This window comes from Lutra lutra, chromosome 13 (genome assembly GCF_902655055.1).
Source record: "Lutra lutra chromosome 13, mLutLut1.2, whole genome shotgun sequence".
NCBI classification, from domain to species: domain Eukaryota; kingdom Metazoa; phylum Chordata; class Mammalia; order Carnivora; family Mustelidae; genus Lutra; species Lutra lutra.
In genome coordinates this window covers 95,564,574-95,586,808 of record NC_062290.1, presented here as the reverse complement: position 1 = coordinate 95,586,808, position 22,235 = coordinate 95,564,574, and the positions used below count along the sequence as shown (strand labels likewise).

Sequence of the window (22,235 nt, the reverse complement as noted above, 5' to 3'; positions counted from 1 at the left end):
GGAGTTGGGCTCTCTGCTCAGTAGGGAGTTTGCTTCCCACCCCCCACCGCTTTCTCTGCCTGCCTCTCTGTCTGCTTGTGATCTCTGTCAAATATATAAATAAAATCTTTTTTTTAAAAGTGACTTTAGCAAGATTGCAGGATACAAGGTTAATACACAAAAGTCAATTACCTTCCTATTTATCAACAATGAATAAATGCAATTTGGAATTAAAAGCATGTTATCATTTATATTAGCTCCCCCCAAAATGAAATTCTTAGGTATAAATCTAACAAAATATGTACAAGACCTACATACGGAAAACTGAAACTCTGATGAATGAAATCAAACAACTAAGTAAAGACAGAAATGTTCCTTGTTCATGATCAGGAAGAGTCAATACTGCCAAAGTGCCAGTTCTTCCCAACTTGCCCTGTAGACTCAATGCAATCCCACTCAAAATCTCATCAAGTTATTTTATGGATATCAGCAAAACAATTCTAAAGTTTATATGGGGAAGCAACAGACCCAGAACAGCCAACATTTCAACATAGAAGGAGAAGAACAAAGAGGACCAATGGCACCCAACTTTAAGACTCCCTCCAAAGTTACAGCGGTCAAGACAGTGCCATCTCGGTGACAGAACTGACAAACAGAACAACAGAACGGAGTAGAGAGCTCAGAAATAGACTCCGGAAACAGAGCCATCTGATCATCAAGATAAAGAAGCACAGGTAATCAGTGGGACAAAGACCACCTCTTCAACAGCTGGAGCTACAACCCCGGATGTCTGCATGTGGGAATGAACGCAGACACAGACATTATACCCTTCACAAAAGTTAGGTCAAAATGGCTCGTAGGCCTGAATGTGAAATGCAGAACCATGAAACCCCTAGGGGAATGACATCGCAGAAAACCTAGATGACCTTGTTTATGATGACCTTTTAGATACACCACCAAGCACGTGAGCCATGAAAGACATAATGGATCAGCTGGACTGAAGTTAATAAATTCTGCTCTGTGAGAAACAACATCAAGAGAACAATTAGATGAGCCACAAACGGGAGGGGAAAAGCTGCAAAAAACACAGCTGATAAGAAAAGAAGTGTTATCTAAAATTTACAAAGAACTCTAAAAAATCGAAAACAAGAAAACAACCTAATTTTAAAAACAACCAAAGATCTTAACCAAAAAGATAATGCAGATTGCAAATAAGTATATAAAAGCAATGTACCACATCACACATCATTAGGGAAATGCAAATTAAAACAATTTGGTGCCACTACACACTTATAGAATGGCCAAAATCTAGAGCACTGACCATACCAAATGCTGGCAAGGATGTGGAGTAATGGGAGCGCTTGTACGTTACTAGTAGTAAAATGCAGAATGGTACGGATAGTTCAGTGGTTTCTTACAAAAATGAACACACTCTTGCCATATGATCGAGCCATTTACTCTCCTTGGTATTTGCCCAAAGAAGCTGAAATCAAGTTCACACAAAATCTTACACACAGATGTTTTTAACAGCTTTATACACAATTGCCAAAATTTAGAAGCGACCAAGATGTTCTTCAGTAGATGAATGGATAAACTGTGGAACACCCAGACAATGGAAATATTACTCAGTGCCAAAAAGAAAGGAGTTTTCAAGACATGAAAAGACACGGAAGAACCTTAAATACATATTGGTAAGTGCAAGAATCCAGTCTAAAAAGGCTATGTACTATATGATTCTAAATATACTGCATTCTGAATAAGGCAAAACCATGGTCAGTAAAGACATCAAGTGGTTGCTAAAGTTGGGGAGGGGGAGGGATGAAGAGGCAGAGCACAGAGAATTATTAGGGCAGGGCAAATACTCTGTGTCATATTACAGTGACGGCGATATGTCATTGTACCTTTGTCCAAACCCATGGAATGGGCAACACCAAGAGTGAGCGCAAAGGTAAACCACAGATGTCAGGTGATTACGATGTGTCCATGGAGGTTCATCCCTGGTAACAGACGCAGCATCTGATGGGGAATGTGGATAATGGGGGAGGCTATGTTTGTGTGGGGGCACAGAGTCATGGGAACTCTCTGTACCTTCCTCTTTGTTTTGTTTTGAACCTTAAACTGCTCTTCAAAAAATTAAGTCTCAAATTTTCTTTCAAATAAGAAAATTAAAAAGTCAGCAAAAGGTATGAACAGTTATCTCACCAAATAAGACATACAGATGGCAAATACACAAATGAAAAGATGCTCAATGTCACGTGTCATTAGGGAACTGCAAACAGAACTAGGAAATACCCTTACATACTTATCAGAATGGCAAAAACACAAAACACTGACAGAACGGGATGCTGGAGAGGAGCTGGAGGAACAGTTCTCACTCACTGATGGCAGGAATGCCAAACGGTACAGCCACTTGCTTAGACTACCAGCTCTTTACAAAACTAAACACAACCTTACCTTACAATCCAACAGTCATGCTCTTAGCTGTCTGCCCAAATGAGCTGAAAGTGTATGTCCATACAAAATCCTGAACATAGATGCTTCTAACAGCTTTACGCATAATTGCCAAAATTTGGAAGCAACCAAGATGTCCTTCAGCAGGTGCATGGATCAACTGTGGAACGGCCAGACAACGGGTTACTCTTCACCGCTAGAGAGAAATGGGCTAGCAAGCCATGAGAACACATGGTGGAACCCTCCATGCACATTGTAAGCGCAAGAACCCAATCGGAAAAGGCTGTACACTGTATGATTCCAACTATATGACATTCTGGAAAAGGCAGAACTATAGAAACGGTAAAAAGATCAGTGGTTGCTAGGAGTTGGGGAGGAGGGGCTGCACCTGACTCATGGACAAAAGCCAGGTGGGAACCCTGGGCTCATCCTCAAGCTTAAGCCAGAGAGAAGCAGACCAGGAGTCTGGGAACACAGACCCATTAGTATCTGTGAGAGCTGAAACCAGAGAATGGACCAGGTAAAGTTCTCTTGCAAGGAAGCAAAGGGCAGGGGGAAGCCAAAGCAGCCAGAGCGGGCTGCTCCAGCTACCCCTGGCATGGTACACTGGTTCCCAGGCCCCAGAAGAGAGCACCTGCCCAAGAGGTGAGGGGTGTGTGCACATGCCTGTGCGTGTGGACACATCTGCAAACACGGGCCAGCATTGCATGGCACCTGGTCTTCTCAAGACTGAACTTCATCACACCTTGCACGTGAGCTCAGCTTCCACGGCCAGGCCCTCTCCAACCGCCCCCAGGTGCTCTATCTTTGTGCTCACAAGTCATCTGTGCACCTGCTACACACAGTGTGAGGGGTCTGTATCTGACCCCTCCAGGTCTCTCTGTCCCTACTAGATGGAGTGACCTGCAGACACAAAGAGCCTCTTGCTTGCCTCGTACCCTCAGTGCCTGCACATGGCTGGGCAGGGAGCAGCTGCTCAATCAGGAGTGTGGGAGGGAGGGGGAAGAAGAGCTCAGACCAAGGCCTGTGGGGACCTCAGAGCAGGAGTCACAAAGCACGTAAGTCACGGGAAGACCACCGGCTAGTTGCCAGCCCCCATCAGGTCTGGGGCCAAGGTCTGTAGCAGCTTTCACATAACTAGGAAGCGTCATGACCATCTTAGGGTCTGTCTTCCTGATGAGACTTATAAGTCCCACAAGGGCAGCCCTGGTCCCACTCCCTCCTGCTGTCCCCCAGCACTAACACCCTGGCTGGCGCTTAGCTGGTAACTTGCAAGTATCTTTGGAAGGGAGGACAATAGCACTTAAGTGACATGGAATAGTAATAGTGCTCCTCGGGGCCACTGGAAAACAAAGAGACAGCAAGGCATGGACGCCGAGCACGGAGGACCTTCTCTCCAGCTGGTGAGACAGTTCACACAGGCAGGCTCCATCCCCAAGCAGCTGTCATGGAGGGGGCTGGGGGAGAGCCAACAGGGCCTGCACAAGGTGGGCCCTGCCCCACTCAGATGGGAGATACTCACTGGGAACAGCCGTGGTCTCCCCAGGAGGGCCGGTCAGTGTCACCGGGATGTGCACAGTGGCACTCAAGTCTGAGGGTTGACTGCCCATCCGTGTGACGTTCCGCTGATTATCTGCATCCTCTGGCTGTTCCTCTACCTTCTGCAGACAAGTGCTGGGCAAGGCGTGCACAGGGCCTGCACCCACTGGTCCACTGGCCTCCAGGTCACAGTGTGGCTCCCTGCAACCAAGAATGCATGTCAGAGTCCGATGCAGCCCCAACTGCTATTCAGTCTGCAAAACCCAGCTCCATGTGCCCCCGTGCCGACCAAGTAAAGCCCCAATTGCTTCCTCTGCTATTCTGGCATTTCCTCTGGTTTTTAGCACTTTGTACATTTCTATGTTTTTAGGGCTGATTCTCCTGTCCATCGCTGGCAGGAGACCAGGCACGTCTGGCATCACAGTGTGTATAGAAAAGGAACTGTTTGCAGCATGAAGAAGCCGGTAGGAGGGTTTCCCTCAGCTACTCCACCGAGAGCCTAGAACACCAGCAGTCCAAGAGGCCCAGCACAGGGCTCTGCACAGAGACGGTGCCTGGACTGGGCTGACCCCAATGGTCACCTCCAGCTGCAGGAGTTCTTACAGACTACTGGCCTTAGTCCGGGGGCTCCTGTTACCCCAGCTTGCTCACAGTCAGAGTCGGATCCTGGCCCAGCCAGAAGCAGGCTGAACAAGGCTGCTGTGGAAGGGTAGGAAGCCCTCTGTGTCATGGCCACACAGCCTGGCCCTATTCCCTTCTACCATTTGGCCCAGTGGCCTCCTTAGGCCTTCCTCGGGCTCTCCCCACGTTTTTCTTTTTCCCTGGGCCACTATACTCTTCGCACGCCAACATGTCCCAAACCAGTCCCAACAACTTTCCCCATGTCCTCTTTCCCGCCTGGGTGCCTTGGACTAATGGCTGACATTCACTGAGCATACCCTGCCCGCCCCCACAGTTTTAAGCGTTCTACACGACACCCCATCAAGGCAGGATTGTCACCACCACAAGAGAGATGGAGACAGAGGGCAGGGGGACCAGCAGCAACAAGGGCCGCTGGGCAGCTCTGCACCCCCAACCCTGTGGACCCTGACCCCGGCCCCTCCCCAGCCAGCGGCACGGTCCACCATGGGCACGCGCGCTTCCTCACTTGGGCTGGTGGTTCCGGAGCTCCTTCTCCTTGTCGCGCTCCTCGCCCTCACCCTCCTTCTCCGCTGCCTCCTTCTCCGCGTCCTCCTGCGAAGGCAGCGCCTTGTGCCGGGCCCGGTGCCGCCGCGCCGGCTCCTCCCCGCTCCCCGCCTCTCGGGGTCCGGCCCGGGGGCCGCCGCGGTGGCGCGCTCGCCGCTCGCCCTTGGCCGCGCCGCCGTCCTTGCCCTGGTCGGGCGCGTGCCGGTGCGCGCGATGGCGCCGGGGCTCGCGATCGGCCGCCTCCTCCGGGGAGCCCCGCCGGTGGTGGCGCCGGCCGCCCTCGAGGCCCGGGCCGCGGCCGCGCTCGTTCCGGGCCTCCTTGCTGCGGCTGCGGTGCGGCTGCGGCCGCTCCTCCCGGGCCCCGGGCTCCCCGCCGTCGGCCTTCGGGGCGTCCGCCCGCTCCTGCTCTGCCGCCGGGGCGGGGGCCGGGGCCGCCGCCTTGTCGCGGTGCCGGTGGTGCCTGCGCGGCGGGGGGTCGGCGCCCTCCGCGGCCTCCGCGCCCTCGGGCCGGGCCTTGCCCCCGGCGGGGACCCGCGGCCCGTCGCGGCCCAGCTCCACCACGAGCGGCCGGTCCAGGTGCGTCTTCATGTCGGGCCGCAGGTGGCGCGTGGTGGCATAGCGCAGCCGCTCCTCGGGGTCCATCTCGCTGTACAGCGCCTCGCAGCTGGCCCTCAGGTTCTGCAGCCGCAGCTGGCTGGCCCGCTGCTCCCACACCGAGCGCGCCTTGGCCGAGTTCTGCGGCCTGCTGCGGGGAGACCAGCGGTGAGGGCTGTGCCCGCCCATGCTCTGCCTTGCAGGGGAAGCCACGGATGGACGCAGTGATGGAGGGATGGCGGGGGGGGGGGGGGGGTGGGGGGGGGGGTGGGGGGGTGGGGGGGGCAGGAGCCCTGGAGACCCCCGACAACCGGTGCAGAACAAGTAAGGGACACCCAGGGGGCCCAGAATTCGGCCCTGCCCCCACCCCATCATGACCCCACCGACTGTGAGAGCACCAGCCTGCTGGTGGGCAGTGGGGGGGCTCAAGGCCACCCTGGAGCAGCTGTACAGGGGCCCTTGGCCAAGGGATGCAGGGCAGTGGGAATGACAGGCACCAGCACGAGGTGGCAAACAGGCTTCCAGGGCAGGTGGGCTGCTGGCTAGGAAGGCCAACAGGGAGAGGAGGGGGGCAGCGTCCGAATGGGGCAGGACTGAGGAAGAGGCAGGAGGCAGGGAGCCCCCTGCAGCCGCCCTGGGGTGCTAGCCTTGCTTCAGCATGGAGCAGAGCTCCCCGGGGAGGGGCTTCTCCACCTCCACTTCTGGAAAAACAGCCACTGGCCAGGAGACAGTGGTGTCTGTGAGAGGCCCTGAGCAGAGGCAGGTCCCCAGGATCGGGGTAGACATAGCCCAGGGAGCAAGGGGCCGGGGGGCAGTGGCCCCCTCTCAGGGCCAAAGGATAAGCTGGGACTGCTCCCTAAGGTGGTCAACCCCATCTAGGCACCCGCCACTCGGCTCAGTGACCACTTGCTCCCAGGAGCCCAGCTGTTAGGTCTGGAGCTAGAGACGCTCCCTCCTGTGGTCCTCAATGCCCTCCACTCTCCTGGCTCCACAGAGAGCCCCTTCCTTCCACCAGCGCAGAGAAGCCCTCCAGCACCAGGAGTGGCCTGTGCTCCAAGCTCAGCTGTCCCTGCACAGGTCATCAAGGTTTGACCACCCCACAGCCTCATCCACATAGTCACATGTCGGGCTCCCCAGCCCAGGGTACATGAGAAACCCTTTCCATTCTGGAATCTGTGCTGAATAAGGCCTCCAAAGTAGGTGACCCCAGTCCCACCCTGGCCAAGCAGGAACCTCATCTGAAGCCAGAGTCTTGTCCTTTAGCCTCTGGAGGTTTCTGGACCTACTGTCGTGGTAATTGTTCAGAGCCACACTGTGCTGTGAACTGCAGTAGCCCATTGCCTCCAACCCTCACCGCGACCTCCCTACTTCACAGATGAAGACACTGAGCCTAGACTCATAGATGGCCCTCCAGCCAAGTCATTGACGGAGCCAGGGTCAGACATGTACAAAGACAAGACAGAAAAAAGGTCTCTAAAGAGGTGAGGCCTTGGCCTGACCCCTGACTGCACTGAGAGCACAGAGTCACAGCCTGAGGGGACCCAGACCAGGGCCCAGGCTGGACAGGCCACCAGCATCAGGGCCCTGGGCCACTGAGCGCCATGCTGACCTGCAAAGCCAGAGGCGGCCGGGCGAGGGGACAGCCCAGTGCCTACGGCTCGCCTGCACGAAGTGGGTGATGCCAGATCCAGCCCCTTTGGAGGGGAACTCCAGGCTCCAATGCAGGGAGCCATGTCCAGGGCACTGCCTCACAAGAATGGAAGCCAAAGAGCACGATGTCGGTCCCTCACCTGGGAGCCCCTATGTTGGGCAGGCAGGGCAATGCATGGGGGACAAGTGTGGCCTCTCCGGCCATCTGCTAATCAACACCATCAACTGCCTCACCAGGTCCTGGCCTGCCTCCTCTGAGCCATCAAAGCTGTCCTTCCCTGCTCCCAGGGACACCTTGCAACAGACCCCCCCACCTTCTGTTTCCGTTCCTTGGACTTCAACCTAGAGCCCAGGGGACCTACCCGTCCCAGCCTGGCACCAAAATAAAGGACCCAACAGTGAACAATGCTGAACCACGTGAGATGGGTGACAGGAGCCCATGAGGGCCGACAGCCAGCCTGGCCACCTGATGCAGGCTGGGACGCAGCGCCACATGGTCCTCAGGTGAGGGCTGGGTGCAGCCTAAGACCTCGGGCCAGTTCTCCGCCAGAACAGACAGGTGATAAAGACAGTGGGGACAATGTGCAGGCTGGGAGCTCAGGACAGGCTCCTGGTGACACGGCTCTGCTCTCCCCCTGACCCTAGCTGCAGCTCCTTCTCTCCCAGAGACCAGCCAAACTCCATGAAGGGACGACATGTCCGGTCACACATAGGGTGCCACGGAGCTAGCAGACTCCCCCAGAACTTCCCAGGGGAGCAAGACACGGAGCAGCTGGGCTCACACAGCCCCCCTAGGTCCCTGTGGCTCTGATCCTGCTGGGTCGCCCTGCCTCTTCGGGCCCTAACGACACCTGGAGCTGTCTGCACCCACCCACTGCTTAGAGAGGTCTGGCTTCCTCGGAGTCCGTGCAGCAGGCCTCCCCTCCTTGCTGGTGTCTGAGTTGACCTGCACCAGGTTGCTGTTCGGTCCCTGCTTTGTCTGGTTCATGAAGTAGTGTGGGCCACCCAGGTCTCTGCACCGCTCCACTGAGCTCACAACACCAAGAATGTGAGAGCAAGGGCCAGGCCACCATCTGAAACACAGTGACAGTATTCCAGACCAACTCCTTATTGTAAAAGGCTCTTGAAGGAGTCACACAAGGAGCTGCTCCCACAGTGCCTCAACCCCAGCTTGCTGGCAGAGCCCTATTCGGCCACACCCAACCCAGGCCTTGTGGACACCTGCAAGGCCCAAACAGGAGCGTCCATGGCACGACCCCGCTTCGGGTCTCTGGGCTGAGAGAGCCAGGTGTGCACAGCTGCAGGTACTGGGAGGCAGCCCTCACTGTTGACACGTCAGTACTGACATCCACACCTTCCTCCAGCCTGGGAATCAGTCATCCAGGACCCAGCATTCTTACCCTGGGACACACCAGGGTCCCCACAGCCCGTGAACAAGCCGTGTCAGGTCTAGGCCGGCCAAGCAGGGAGCAGGTGGCTCAGAGAGGGCCAGCACTCCCACACTACTGGGCCCCAGAGAGGGCATCTTGCTGCCCCATCCAGGTGGGCGGACCACAGCCAACAGTTCCAGAGATGGCCCACCTGCAGTGCCTCGCCTCACCCTGGAGAGGAAGCCCCTGGAGGCAACCATCCCAGGACCTCCTCCCCAGGCAGACGGGTGTCTCCTCCAAGAGTGACACATTGGGGTTTCTGCGGCCGACCTCAGGCTCTGGCTGGTCTAACGTGAAAGCAGCTCTGCTGTCACTAGGATCGCTTCCTAAGGGTCCCAGATATATCCCCTCCCAAGTCAAAAAAGGATGGGGCAGGAGGACCCCGTGAATGTCCTCAGTGAGTCCGACTGGATGCTCTCCCTTGGGGGAAACACAAGGGCCACAGCGCCCATGGCAGCCCAGCAGCAGCCACCTCAAGAGAAGGAGAAAAATGCCCAAGACACCAGAGAGACGCCACAGGGACAGACAGCAGACAAGAGGACCAGCAGGGAGAGGAAGGGCCGAGCGCAGAGTCTGACGCCCCCATCAGGACCGTGAGGAAGCGCGCCCACCATCCCCCGCCGGCTGCAGAAGGCTTTCCTGGAAGTGCCCCGGAGCAAGGGGCTGGAGGGGAAAGCGGTTAGGGTGGGGGGTGTCGCATGTAGCCGCCGTGAAGGCACAGAGGGTGTCACGGCAGAGGAACTCACGGTGAGTTTACGCTGGAGACAGATGAGCTGTGAGGCACGGCGCCCCGAGTGTGCGCTACGAAACTGCACATGCAAAAGAAACAAGACAAAACCGAAGTGAGGAGCAGAGAGGGCTCTAAGGGCACAGAACACGTTTAAGCCACATCAGGTCAGGGCACAGGCGGTGGGCGTCTGGGCAGGAGGCCGGGGACGCGTCCATCAGAACGGCACCAGCTGAGACCTCGGGGTAAAAGAGAAGTTGAGAAAGAAAGAGCATCGGGCGGGACAATGACACAAAAAGGAGCACAGCACCCTCCCCACGGCCGGAGGGCAAGAAGCTGCGGTCGGGGCCAGCCCCACAGCTTGGCACCCCCAGCCCCACGCACGGCATAGGCCTTGGAAGGAGCCAGCGCCTAGCGTCCCTGAATTCCAAATGGCTCTTGCCTGCCATTGTGTGTCCCACTGCCACGGGGCTGCCGTGGGACAACCTGTGCATTTGCCTTGCCTCTGAGACAGAGCAAAGCCAGCTAAGGCAGGACACCTTACCTTTGGGCTCCCCCCGAGCCCTGCCACCTGCCTGCCCCACTCTGTCCTTGCCCCCCTGAGTCCTGGGCCCCTCGGGCTCCAAACCGGGCGCTGCAGCTCACCCTGACGCTCCCAGGGGCACACAGGCTACATCACCAACCCACCTCCTCACTGGGACTTCAGCCGTTTTCCAGAGACTCTGGACACCTTCCCAAAACCAAGAGAGAAACCAGAAATCTCTACGATCCTTCCCCTTTGAGGTCGTTCCCCTAGGGGAAGACCCCACCGCTTCCCAGCTCCTCCTTCTCAAGGCCGAGTCTACACACTGAGGGGCTCAGAACAATTCACCCTCCTACAGGTCCCAGGAGCAAAGAGGTGTGTGGGTGTGGGTGGGTGTGCAACTGGGTGTGAGTGCACGTGCGGTGTGTGCGTATGAGCATGCATGCGAGTGTGTGGACACGTGTGAGGTGAGTGAGCATGTGTGGTACTGGGTGTGAACATACGTGACAGTGAGTGCTGGGCGTCCTGAGTGAATGGTGAGTGTGCGTCAGCATTCAGAGTGCAGGCGAGGAGAAGGGTGACCAAACATGGAGAAGCAGGAGACCACATCAGCCTTAGCATCCATTCCCTGCTAGGAGCCTGAAGGGGGGCCATCACCTGAGGCAATAGCCCAACTCCAGAGGACGGGGACATACTCTGAGGAGGCAGGAGCCCCGCCCCTCGGGCTCAGCACAGTCTCACAGAACCCAGGGAATCCGTCGAACACTGAGGGCAGTAAGGGCCCCTCTGCTCCCAGGGTGCCACAGCCTCTGGACCAGTCCTCCTGCCTCACAGACCACACGGCTTGGCTACAGGGGGGCAGAGTCAAGGTGAGTGTCACTCAGGGCCTCACTCACAGCCCAACCAGCAGCAGGAGACAAGCTCACCCACCCAACACGATTCACTGGGAGAAGAGAAACAGCTAGGAGGGTGGGGGGCAACGGACAGAGAGGAAAGCCAACACCACACGCCCAGAGCTCAGACCTCATCCCCAGGACAGGATCTCCAGTGACCACATCAGACCGACCGCCATCCGATGGAGGCACACGGAGGACATGCCACAGGGGACAAAGGCCCAAAGCTGCATCCCAGGAACATGCCCAAGAAGGGGGAGCACAGAGGCCAAGGCCGGCACACACCCAGGCTGGCACGGCAGGAATGAGTGGACACCAAGCTCAGGCCCCACCGTGAGGGAGAATACCTGTGCCTCCCAGGGAGCTCCGCCCGGGAGAAAAGAAGCACCAGGTGGTGGTCAGGCCCACAGCTAGAACTGTGACACACCCTGGGCCTGGGTGTGCCCGTCTGCAGCCTCGTGGCTACCGAGCAGTGTCCTCGGAGGAAGACAGGGACGGAGGAAGAGCACCCAGATCGCTCTTGGTGGCCTGACAAGTTCTCCCTGGTTGTGCCAAGGGTCCCAGCACCTGCTGCCCAGAGCTGTCAGCCCGATGGGAACAGACGCCCTGCCCTACATCCCTAAGTCACGGGCAGCTCTGGCAGGGATGGGGCCCATGGGACAGCACCCCCTCTAAATGCAGAGAAGGCAAATGCTGAAGAGAAACCCACAGGCCCAGGAATGGGTCAGAGGCTCACCAGCTCCCTCTGCTAATGCAGACTGCCAGCAGCTACAAAGCTCCCGAGAAGGGCCGTCTGCCGGGTCACCACCAAGCAAGCCCAGGACCATGCCGTCCAACTCACCGAATCAGCCCAACAACCCAGAGACAGCTAAGCCCTGAGCCCCCAGTAGCTGTCTGAGTAATGACTGCTGAGTCCTCCCCGACTCTCTACAGCCCCCCGGCATCCCTGCCCCGGGGTCAGGGGCCTCCTCTAGCGTCTTCTCCCCCAGAGGCCAGTGCTTCCTGCTCAGCTGAGGGGCAGGTCCTCTGCAAAGGCCTTCCTAGCAAACAGGCCATCCTCCTGGGGACCGCTGGACAAGAACAGGGCCACTACGACGCACACACACACAACACACGTGTACTCACACACACAAGCAGACATGGGCCCTCTCTCACACCTGCACACCCGCTCTCCCTGCAAACTCATCCACCTGCCAGCACACACACTCAGCAGCCTGGACGTGTGTTTCACTGTGGCTGTTCCTGGAGCTGTTCCTGGGGAACAGAGAGAGGGAGGGAGGCCCGCTGGGTTGGAAATCGGAGGTCTGTGGTGGGTGGGCCGTGGCACCGAGGACAAGTCCCCAGCTCTGAGTGCACTCAGCCAGTCCTGGAGAGCGAGCTTCCAGTGAAAGGAGGGCTCCTTCCTCTGTGCTCTCTCATGGCCACCATGATACTAGCCCAGATGTCCTCCCTCAGTCCCAGTCCTCCCTACCCACCACAGGGGACCTCCCCCAGCACACAGCAGCCTTTGGCCCTGGTCTGGGCCCTCTGTCCCAACTCTGAGGCCCCAATTCTTCCCACTGTGGTTTGCAATGTGCCTAGAGGCTCAGGGGAACCTCAGGGTGACCAGTTTCCCCGGGGAAGCCTTGGCCCTGCGTTCACCTTTTGTCATCCTCGAGGCTTCCCTTGGCCTCTGTCCCCGTACTGAACCCTTGAAGATGTTTTGGGGAAGTGCATTAAGTCTCCTGGGCTGCCGACGTGCGGCGTGAATCTTCTGGCTCAAAAACACATCCCTAAACAGTGGAGTCCGGACAGATACATTAACCTGACCCCCGACTCACACCCCGTGTCCAGCCAGAGGCCTGGAGCCACCCAAGCCCGCTGAGGACCAAGTGGGAGCCAGTCTGACCCCCGGAGAGAGGGCCATGCGCTGCCACGCCTCCCTCCGCCTAGAACGGGGAGAAGCCACAGGGCTCTTCCCGGCGAACGCGCTCGCAGGCTGCTGCAGGAAGGGAGCCAGGAGGGGAGCCATTCCCTCGCATCACAGCTCCTGGGGGCTGCGTCCTAAGAAGCTCCAGCCAATATAAGGGATTCTGAGAAAGCCCCCAGGAGGAACGTCCTGTGGAGGACCCAGCCCGAGACGGCAGCGACCCCCGCCACCTGCCTTCCCTCCCACCAAGAGCCTTACGCGGCAGCGATGGAGATGTTGGCGGCAGACATGGGACTGACTTCAGCCACTTCTTTGGCCTTTTGGAGGGCAAGCTTCTGATTGGCTGCTTCTTCCATCTCCTCTTCGTCCTGTTTGAACAGACAGAAGTGTGATGCGTCTACTCTCACCACATCAGCTCCCCCCGCCATGGCCTCTGAGTCCTTCCTGCCCTCTGCACCTGGGGGCCGGGCAGCGGCTCCAGCCCTGAGCACCAATTCCACACAAGCTTTCTGGCAGCCATCAGGGACCCCCTTCTATGCCTGCTACTCAAGGCAACAGTCCCCAAGAATCTTGCCTATAGACCTGCCATGGGCCATCTGCCAGGGTGCCACAGCTGGTGATGTCCACCCCACTTGTGAGCTCCAGCCACAGGGACCCAGCTGCTGCCTGCGTGTCTGTTCCACAACATTTCCCACTCGGCGCCATCAGAATGCAAATCCATCCTCCTTTCCCCCACCCACTGCCCTTCCGCCTGAGGAGAACCTATCCCACCTGAACAAAGCCTCTGCCCTGAAGCTGTGAGCAAAGGCAAGGGGCAGAACTCTGCACCCTGAGCCTGGATCCCGGCCCCACATCACTCACAGGAATCATCAGCAGGAGTGGATCTAGCAGGACCACCTCCTAGCCTTTGAGCTCTTCCTCCTCGGACCCATCAGGTCACATGGGTCTACCCGTCTCCAGCTGTGGCTGTGGCAAGTCCCTCCCTGTGTCCACCTGGATAGCCACTCACAGTGCCTGTGTTCCCTCCACCACCAAGCTCCTGGGGAGGACCCGCAACTCTCCAACACACGTGCAGATACCTTGCTTCTGCCTCCCATGAGAAGGACAGTGGACATCTAGGCAGACCCTCTGGTCTGACCCCAGGTCTCCAGGAAGAACCAACATGCTCTGCTCCTGGGATCTGGATGAAAGCTCGGGGCTGTGCCCGTGGGCCCACGGAGGGAAACTAAGGCCTCCATGTCACTCAGCTAGACTGCAGAGACCACCCGTATTTCCCCAAATACCCCAATCCCGAGCCCACCTGGCTTCCATGGAAAGTGACATTCCCAGTGTGGCCCAAAATGTCCATAAATTTTCTCCTAGAGGCCCCCCAAATGGCCAGAACTAAGACCGTTAGCTGCCTACAGACTTCCCAGCAAGATGTCCTCAAGCTTCAGAATCCACAGAGCAGGCAAACTACCACAGAAGCCCTGTCAAGGCCCTTCTTCAAGCTGTAGATGCCATCCTCGTCCCCAGCCCTCCAGGCCAAAGGGTGAGCTTCTACAAACTCCACTCAGTTTATTTCCACTTTGAAAAGAATGTGATGCTGTAATACATTGTGGGAACGTACAGGAAGGACCCAGAAACCCTCCAGCCAGACACAGCTAGGTCTCTACCTGCCCCAGCTGCCACGTTAGGGGAATTCCTGAATTGGGGCAGATGGCCCCAAGGGGCCATCGGACAGGCTATCTGTGCATGGAGAACAGGGCCCCAAGGACATGGCCTCCTGGTGTGTCCTCACTGCAGCACAGCTGGAAGAGACAGTGACAACTTCAGACGCAAGCTCACCCCTGCCCCAAGACAGCCAGTGCTCAGACCACCAGGGCTCCTGGGCACCACCAGTTCTTGGGGACCCGGAAATCCGGACCCCAAGATGTGTTCTGTGGATGCAGGGCCCCCTGGCCCCACCCCAGCAGCCCAGCCAGGAGTCTCAGACTGTCACTCTCAAGCAACTTCTGGATGGCTGAGCCCGTCTCGCCCAGGCTGACATGGAAATGAGCAGGCCAGTGGGACTTCCACGTCCTCAGAAGGCAGCAGCCAGAGCAAGGGAGGCATCTCTACCCACAGGCACCAGCACAGCCTCAGCCTGGGTTGGGAGAAGAGGCAGTCTGAGCAGAAGCAAAGAAAGACACGTGACTAGGCCTTCCTCCAGCAGGAGCCCATCTTCCAGAGAGCAGGGAGGGGGCGGTGGGGGCCCTGCAGGGCTTGTACGGTCGGGAGCCCTGGGCCCAAGCGGCCCCTCTGCGGAGAGCAGACTCGTCCCGCACCTGCCTTCCTCACAGAAGGCCTGCGTCTAGCTGGGCCCCAGGACAGCAATGGCGTTGCAATCTGTGCTGGACCGCAGCAGACACACACAGGGGTGTGCACATGGGTGAGCTCCAGCACACGGGCACGCGCACAGAGAGGGACACACACAGGGCACGCACTCCACCGAGAAAGCAAGCACACGGGGCCTCTGCTGCAGGGGGCCTGACAGGCGGCCGGACCCTCTGCACCAGGAGCTGGGGCTCGTTCAAAGCACAGGCCTGAGGCCGAACCGCGGGAGAGCCAGCCGCCCCATCCACGGCTGTGTCCTCGGGAAGGAAACCACAGGGGAGGACGTGTACAATCACACCGCCCGCCAGGCTCCAGGATGAGAGATGAGTGTTAGAGGCTGCCCACTGGGCCCCCGCCGGGACGAGAGGCCGTCCTGCTGAGCCACACACCCGCCGACAAGGAGGCAGCAGCTGATCCTGCTGGAGCCAGCCAGGCCCAGCCTTGAAGAACAGCACTGCCCGGCGACCGCCCCAGCTCAACCATGCACACTCAGGACTGACCGCCGGGGCCCCCTCACCACCCAGGGATGATCACAGGGACCCCACACCTCCCTTCAGGGTCTCCACCGCACACGCGGCTCTGGCTGAGGGGAACCTGCCACTTCACGCAGCCACATCTCCTGATACACGTCATGGTCCGTCCCCCCAGGCCAGTAGTCTGCCCCCACTCCTCAAGGCTCTCTCTGGGCGGGACCTCTTGTTCCGGCCACTCCTTCCAGGCCACGGCTTCTCCACGAGCTGCCCCTCCTGCCCTGGCATCTCTCACGCTTCCTCCACACCATCACCACACCCAAGCGGCAGCCTAACTCCCACCTGCCTGCGACCTTGAGGAGACTCGCCCGGACAGTGGTCACATGAGTCCTTAACCCTGAACAGGCCCTCTGCGGGCCCTCTGGACCCACGCAGTGGGACACGGGTGGCTGCCCCACCCCCCTGTCCCTCATGGGCTGTGGGCCGTGTCCCTATGCACGTACCTTGGTCAGTTCCTGAGCGTTGGCGAGGTTGTCCACGGCAATGGCCAGGAAGACATTCAGCAGAGTGTCTGGTTGGCTCCAGCTAAGGAAGGGAACCTTCTGCCCCAGCCCCCAGCCTCCCACAGTCACAGCCCAGCTTCCCCCGTGCAGAACTGGGCCCCCTCTCCCCAGGTCCTGACGAGACTTCAGCCTCCTTCCCTTGGTGGCTACATGCCCCTCCAGTGCCCTTGCTCCACTGGCCCGTCACCCCCAGACACAGCCAAGCCCAGCAGACTGGGCTGCCGCCTCTTCCCACAAGCTCCTGTCCTGTGTGCCTCTGGGCAGCATGTCCCCAGGACCAGCCGGTCCCTGCACTCTTTTCCAGCAGAGCTGGGCCCTCCCCTGTCACCTCATCCCTCAGCACTGCCGACATTTGGAGCGGGGCGACCTTTTGCGTGGTACGTTGGGCACCATCTGTAACCCCCTGCCCAGCACCAGGGTGCAGCAGCCCCTCCCCAGGGCAACCAGACCATCTCAGACCCGGCCGGTGTCCTCTGGGGGAACGGTCACCCCAGTCAGAGCCCCGGCACAGAGCTCTTTCCCCACAGGCCTGGGGACGCACCACCCCCAACCCAACCCAGGTGCAGCTATTTCCGCCAGGGCCAACCGTGAGGAGCAGCAGGCTTGTAGAAGGCCAGCAGCGATGACTGTGGCTGGTCAGGTCCCAGTCTGGCAGGGAGATGCCCCTGAGACTCAAGGGGACCCATGTACCCTGGTACTGCCTCATAGGCAAGGCTGCTCAGGGGTCCAGCAGATCAGAGGACGGGACACGAGGCTGGGATCCACTTCCCTGCACTAACCCAGCCACGAGCACCTCAGAGGCCTTCCCACACCTGGAGAGCAGGTCTAAGGCCAGGAACCAGAGCTCAGGGCCCAGCCGGAGAGATGAACAGAGGCAGAGGGAATGACGCCTGTTGGCCAGCACGAGGCCTGACCACAGATACCCCCGGCCTGACCGTGCAGGGTCAGGATGAGCTGTGATGAGCTCCAGGCCACTGCTCGGTCTCAGGGGTGGGGGCGGGCAGCACCTCCTTCTGGACAGCACTCATTCCCCACCCCTCCCCCCACCATTTGAGTCAACACTGCAGGCTCCTTCCCTCTCCAACAACCCTGGTGGCCACTCCCGGGTTTCCTGTCAACCACCCCCAGGTCCCACCCACCTGCTAAACAGTGAAACAAACACTCCCCCACCAACCCCCCGGACTCCTCCTTGCTGGGTTTCCTGCCCCCACAAAGGCAGGGCTCCCTCCCGTGGGGTCCAGAGCTGACAGATGGTGTGAATGGAGGCCTGCAGGGTCATGGGTCCCAGGCCAGCGGAGAGCCAGCCAGGCAGGGGCAAGGAGAGACAAACAGGGTCAAGTGTCCAGGTGTGCGTGTGGGGAAATAGGGCAGAGCCGTAGGGCGGTCTGGGAGAAGATGACTCGCACCTGTTTGGGCCAGCTCCGCCCTTTCTCCAGGCCCTGCAGGGTATTAGGGCAGCGGTCTCTGAGTGGGGCCCCCGGCCACCACCTCGGCACCAGCACTCTCGGGGGAGCCTGCGGCATCATCCTTGTGGGCTGGAACCTGCACGTCAACCACTCGGGGGCTCTGATGTACAGAAGACTCTAAGGACCCAAGTGTCCCTGCTCAGCCTGGATTTCCCTCCCGGGCAGTGGGCCCACATCCACGCCCCCTCTCCTGGCCCACTACACTCCTCCTACGTCCTGACCCTGAAGCCTCCTCTTCCCCGGCGGCCGGACTGAGGGCAGAGCTGCCACGGAGCTCCTGGGCTTTCCCTGGCCCCACACACACCCTCCTGGCCTGAGGTCCTGAAACATGAGCCCAACAGGCTCCCAGCACGGGAAACCTCGCTGCGTATTTCTCTGCAGGTAGGATACGTTCAGCAGGGAGCAGTGCCAAAATTTAGTTACTGAATTAAAGTGGGCCAACAAAACAAGACCAGACCCTCGGCCATCAGGGTTCAAAGCCCATGTCTCCCCACAGCGTCCCTCCTGCGCCTGCCCCTGACCGTCCCGTCCCCTCTGCAGACCGACGTGTAGCATGTGGTTCCCTCAGCCTCCAGATCCCCCCCAGCTCAGGCTGCCTGCAGAACATTCACTGTGTATACTTAAGCCAGTTCCCCTGTGGGAGGAGCCACACCGTTCCCACGGGGGCGGGGCGGGGGGGAGGGAGAGGCAGACCCAGACCAAGCACTAGCCATGCTGCACCCCAGCCCCAGAGAAGGATACAATTTCCAAACAGCGTCAGGACAATGAAGTAAAAGGAGGAGAACATGCCTTTGCTGACTCCACCTTGCGACTCGATCCCGTGGTACATCACTGCATTCCAGTCCTCTCCCGTCAGGATCTGTGGGGAACAGCACCACAGGGCACGCCTGCCTGACCACCTGCGCCCACGGGCACACGCAGGTGCACGCTCAGGGTCAAGACACGGCTGTGTCCCTAGAGCCCAGGGGCACATGTGCGCATACACACACAGGCTGCTAGAGGACAGCGCTTCTGGAGGGCAAAGTGGCCCACGGTCCTCCAGAGAAACTTCCAGAAAGACACAGGCCCCGAGAGACGCATACACTCCAGCTTTTTGGCCAAAAACAGAAGGGAACACCAAGCCGAAGGGAAAGGTGGGCAAAGGCATGGAGGAGAACCGTAGCCGTGAGCTGGGGAAAGGGGGCCGGGCTGAGGAGGCCAGACTCCCATCCCCAGAGCCTCCTGGGCCATGATGTTGTCTGGGAGACGGTGGGTCCAGCAAAGAGGGTGGCTAGACGCAGTCCCTGCCCGTCAGGAAACAGGTCTCTCCTTGCTGCCGTATATGTGGGAAAGTGCAGGAGGAGAATGTAAGAGACGTTCACGTGTCCACCCATCAAAATGGACACTGCTCACATCTGTCCCATGGGCATCAGGTCCCACTGGCCGTGGTCACTCCCGACAGATGACCCAATCACAAACCTGATGAGGAACCACGTCAGTAGAATTCCACTTACACGGCACACGTGTCTATGAACCAAACTCACCACGCATGTTCCAACACTCCCGGGAAGGCGTCAGACGACACATGCCACTCATCAGTTTGCCGTCCTCACCCAGGATCGTATCTTTGAGGTCCACGCACACGAGGCACACAGACCCCCTGACTCCCGACCCCCAGTGCACAGTGTCCCTCAGGCCCTCCCCCACACGCCGCTGCCTTCCTTCTCCCCGAGGTTGTGCAGCCGAGTCTCACCGCACGCACGGAAGGTCTGCCCACACCGGGGACGGCCAGGAGGCAGGCCACGTGCACCTCTGCCCTGAAGAGAGGCGTCCTAGGCGACACCTGCAGGGACACTGCTGCTGGCTGAGGAGCGAGAGGGCCAGCTGGTCAGGGGCCGTCCTCCAGGGCCTCCCCAGATGCCTGGTCTTCCTCGCCCTGACCTCGAGACCTCCGAGAGTGTCCCCATTCGCTCCCGCCCTCTGTCTGCAGGAACTACTCACTGGAGAGCTCCCAGCTTCTGCTTTATGACCAAGTGCCACGCATCTAAGAAATTCCTCTCCGTTAGAAGGCAATAAAAATACTCTTCTGTATTTTCTTCAAACCATTGTAGAGTGTGGTTTCTCAGAGTTAGGTTTTTAAGCCAACTGGAGCCCGTGTTTCCTGCTCTGGGTACGCGTGGGGATGAAGACCGACGTTCTGCCCCAGTGGAAAGCCAGCTTTTACAGACCTACTGCTTAAACTATCCTGGGCCCCTCCTCCTGTTGTGGCCAGCCTCCCACTGAGCCTGGCCATGTTTCTGGCTTCTCTCGTCTGCTCTCCTGGTGTTTCGTCCTCGTATCCCAACCCTCCCACCGTAGCTTCGTGAAAACTCTCACCCATGGTAAGGCAAACCTTCCTGAATTGTCTTGGCGGTTCTTGGATGCTGAGTCTTCCGCGTTATCAATATGCTGAATTCCAAGAGATTAAATTAGGAGAACAGATGCCTTTGCCACTTTCGGGCCTCCCTCCTCATTATAAATATACCCCTGTGTACCCAGATCTGTAGGCCCTTTGATAACAAGTCATAATTTCCCCCATAAAAGGCTTACATACTGTTTCTAGATTCCTGGGTGCCTTATAGCTTTTGTTGCCTCTAGAATGAAATATTTCCTTTTAATTGAATTTTTTGATCGAATGGTTAAGTCACAGGAAAGCTATATTTTTGTTTGTTGGTCTCGTGTTCAGCAGCACAAGTGAATTTTATGTCCTTGGTAGGACATTAAGGTAGGACATCTAAGGTAGGACATCACCTTATACCTGTGCCAGGCCCAGGGCAGGTTAGAATGCTATTCAGGTTTTTAATTTCTTCTTGAGCTAATTTATGTGTTTGAGTTTTTCCTATAAAAGTGCATGTTTCCCCTTAGTTTTCAAATCTCTGGCCATAATATTTTTGGGGACTTAAAATAATCTCTCCCTTCCCTGCATGCGTGCCTCCCCCCCAGTCTCTAGTTTTCATCTGTGCGTTCTCTCTTGGCCGGTCTTGCCGAGATGCTGCCTACTGTATTAGTCCCCCCAACAGCAAGTTTTTTACGATTTGGCCATTTTGGTGTTTTAGTTTTGTGTTATTAACCATTTTTTCCTGCTTTCAATTTTTCTTTTGTTTACCTGTTCACTTTTCTAGGTTTTTAAGACAAGAACATCACTACTTTATTTCCAGTCTTCCTTTTATTTTGATGATTGCATTTAAAGTTGTAGGTTTTCCTCTAAGTATCGCTTCTGTCTCATTCCATAAGTCTGGACGTCATAATTCACATCTAACCATTTTGTGAGTCTGTTGTGGAGTCTTGTTTAGCTCGGTCCTTCAGCTTTCAAATCTGGGGAAGGTTTCAAACAACTTCTTACACATGATATGTTTATTTATATTCCATTAAGAATGTGCTCTACAGGATGACAATTCCTCAACACCTGTAGGAATTTCCTGGGTGACTTAACAAGTGGTCAGTTTCCATGACCATCCTGTGTCCCAAATGAAGACTGTTTTGTTCACCGTCCACTGGGTGAAGAGCTCCACAGACCTCACCTCATCCTACGTTTTGACAGAAACGTATCCCAAACCTCGTGTGAGGTGGGGACGTCCACGGGCTTCTATCCGTTGCTGCTCAGGGTGCTGTGAGGTCATGCTGGCCCACGATCACTGCCTTCTTTCTGTTGTTATGGAATGCACTCATTTTTACCAAAGCTTTTCTCCCTTAACTTGAACTTTGGCTGATCTTTTTTTTTTTTTTAAAGATTTATTTATTTATTTATTTGACAGAGATCACAAGTAGGCAGAGGCAGAGAGAGAGAGGAGGAAGCAGGTTCCCCACCGAGCAGAGACCCCGATGTGGGGCTCGATCCCAGGACCCTGAGATCATGACCCGAGCCGAAGGCAGAGGCCTTAACCCACTGAGCCACCCAGGCGCCCCAAACTTTGGCTGATCTTAGTATCATACCAGCTTTCTTGCAGATGATTTCTACTTTGTTTAACTTTTTGTATCCCTCAACGCTTTATTTCAGTCCTCTTTCAAACACTTAGAAAGGAAGGATGGGGAATTCCCAGCAGACCTCCATGTACCGACTACCGGGCTTGAGAGCCGTCAAAGGGAGAGGCATCCCCCCACTGGAACACCCCCAGCCTCCCAGCGGCACAGCGCCTGCATCTGGTCTTCCTCATTCGCAGGCAAGCGTTTCCATTTTCACTGCATAGATGCCATAGACGATATTGTTTTTCATGTTTTCATCCTTATTTAAGTAGTATCATATGCTGTGTATTTTTCTGAATCTTGCTCTTTTTTTGCCTAATATTATACTTGTGAGATCCATCCGAGTTAACACATTTAATTCTAGGTCATTCGTGTTCCTGTTGTACAGAAACCACAACACACTCTTCCTATCCATGCTTGTGACAATGGGCATCGCTGGCAACACCCAGTTATTTGCTCCTCTAAGGACACTACAATGCCTGTCTCCCACGCCTCCCCGTCTCCTTGTGTGGCCTGGCGG

General features: G+C 57.2%; 1 protein-coding gene across 10 annotated transcripts in view; it reads right to left on the bottom strand.

Annotated features, from left to right (window-relative positions):
• Nucleotides 1-22,235, bottom strand: part of CACNA1B (calcium voltage-gated channel subunit alpha1 B) — a 174,984-nt gene that overhangs the window by 80,760 nt on the left and 71,989 nt on the right. For 6 of the 10 annotated variants that reach the window (XR_007122284.1, XM_047700142.1, XM_047700141.1 and 3 more), the window contains 6 exons: nucleotides 18,476-18,593; nucleotides 16,209-16,276; nucleotides 13,139-13,248; nucleotides 9,575-9,637; nucleotides 5,117-5,896; nucleotides 3,953-4,170 (listed from right to left, as the gene is read on the bottom strand). Coding sequence is in view for 9 of the 10 variants with exons in the window: in XM_047700142.1 (XP_047556098.1) it covers nucleotides 3,953-4,170; nucleotides 5,117-5,896; nucleotides 9,575-9,637; nucleotides 13,139-13,248; nucleotides 16,209-16,276; nucleotides 18,476-18,593 (1,357 nt within the window). In the remaining variant the exon portion in view is untranslated. Of the gene's footprint in view, nucleotides 1-3,952; nucleotides 4,171-5,116; nucleotides 5,900-9,574; nucleotides 9,638-13,138; nucleotides 13,249-16,208; nucleotides 16,277-18,475; nucleotides 18,594-22,235 lie in introns of all 10 variants that reach the window. The other 4 variants (XM_047700148.1, XM_047700146.1, XM_047700149.1 and 1 more) reach the window with 2 other exon arrangements.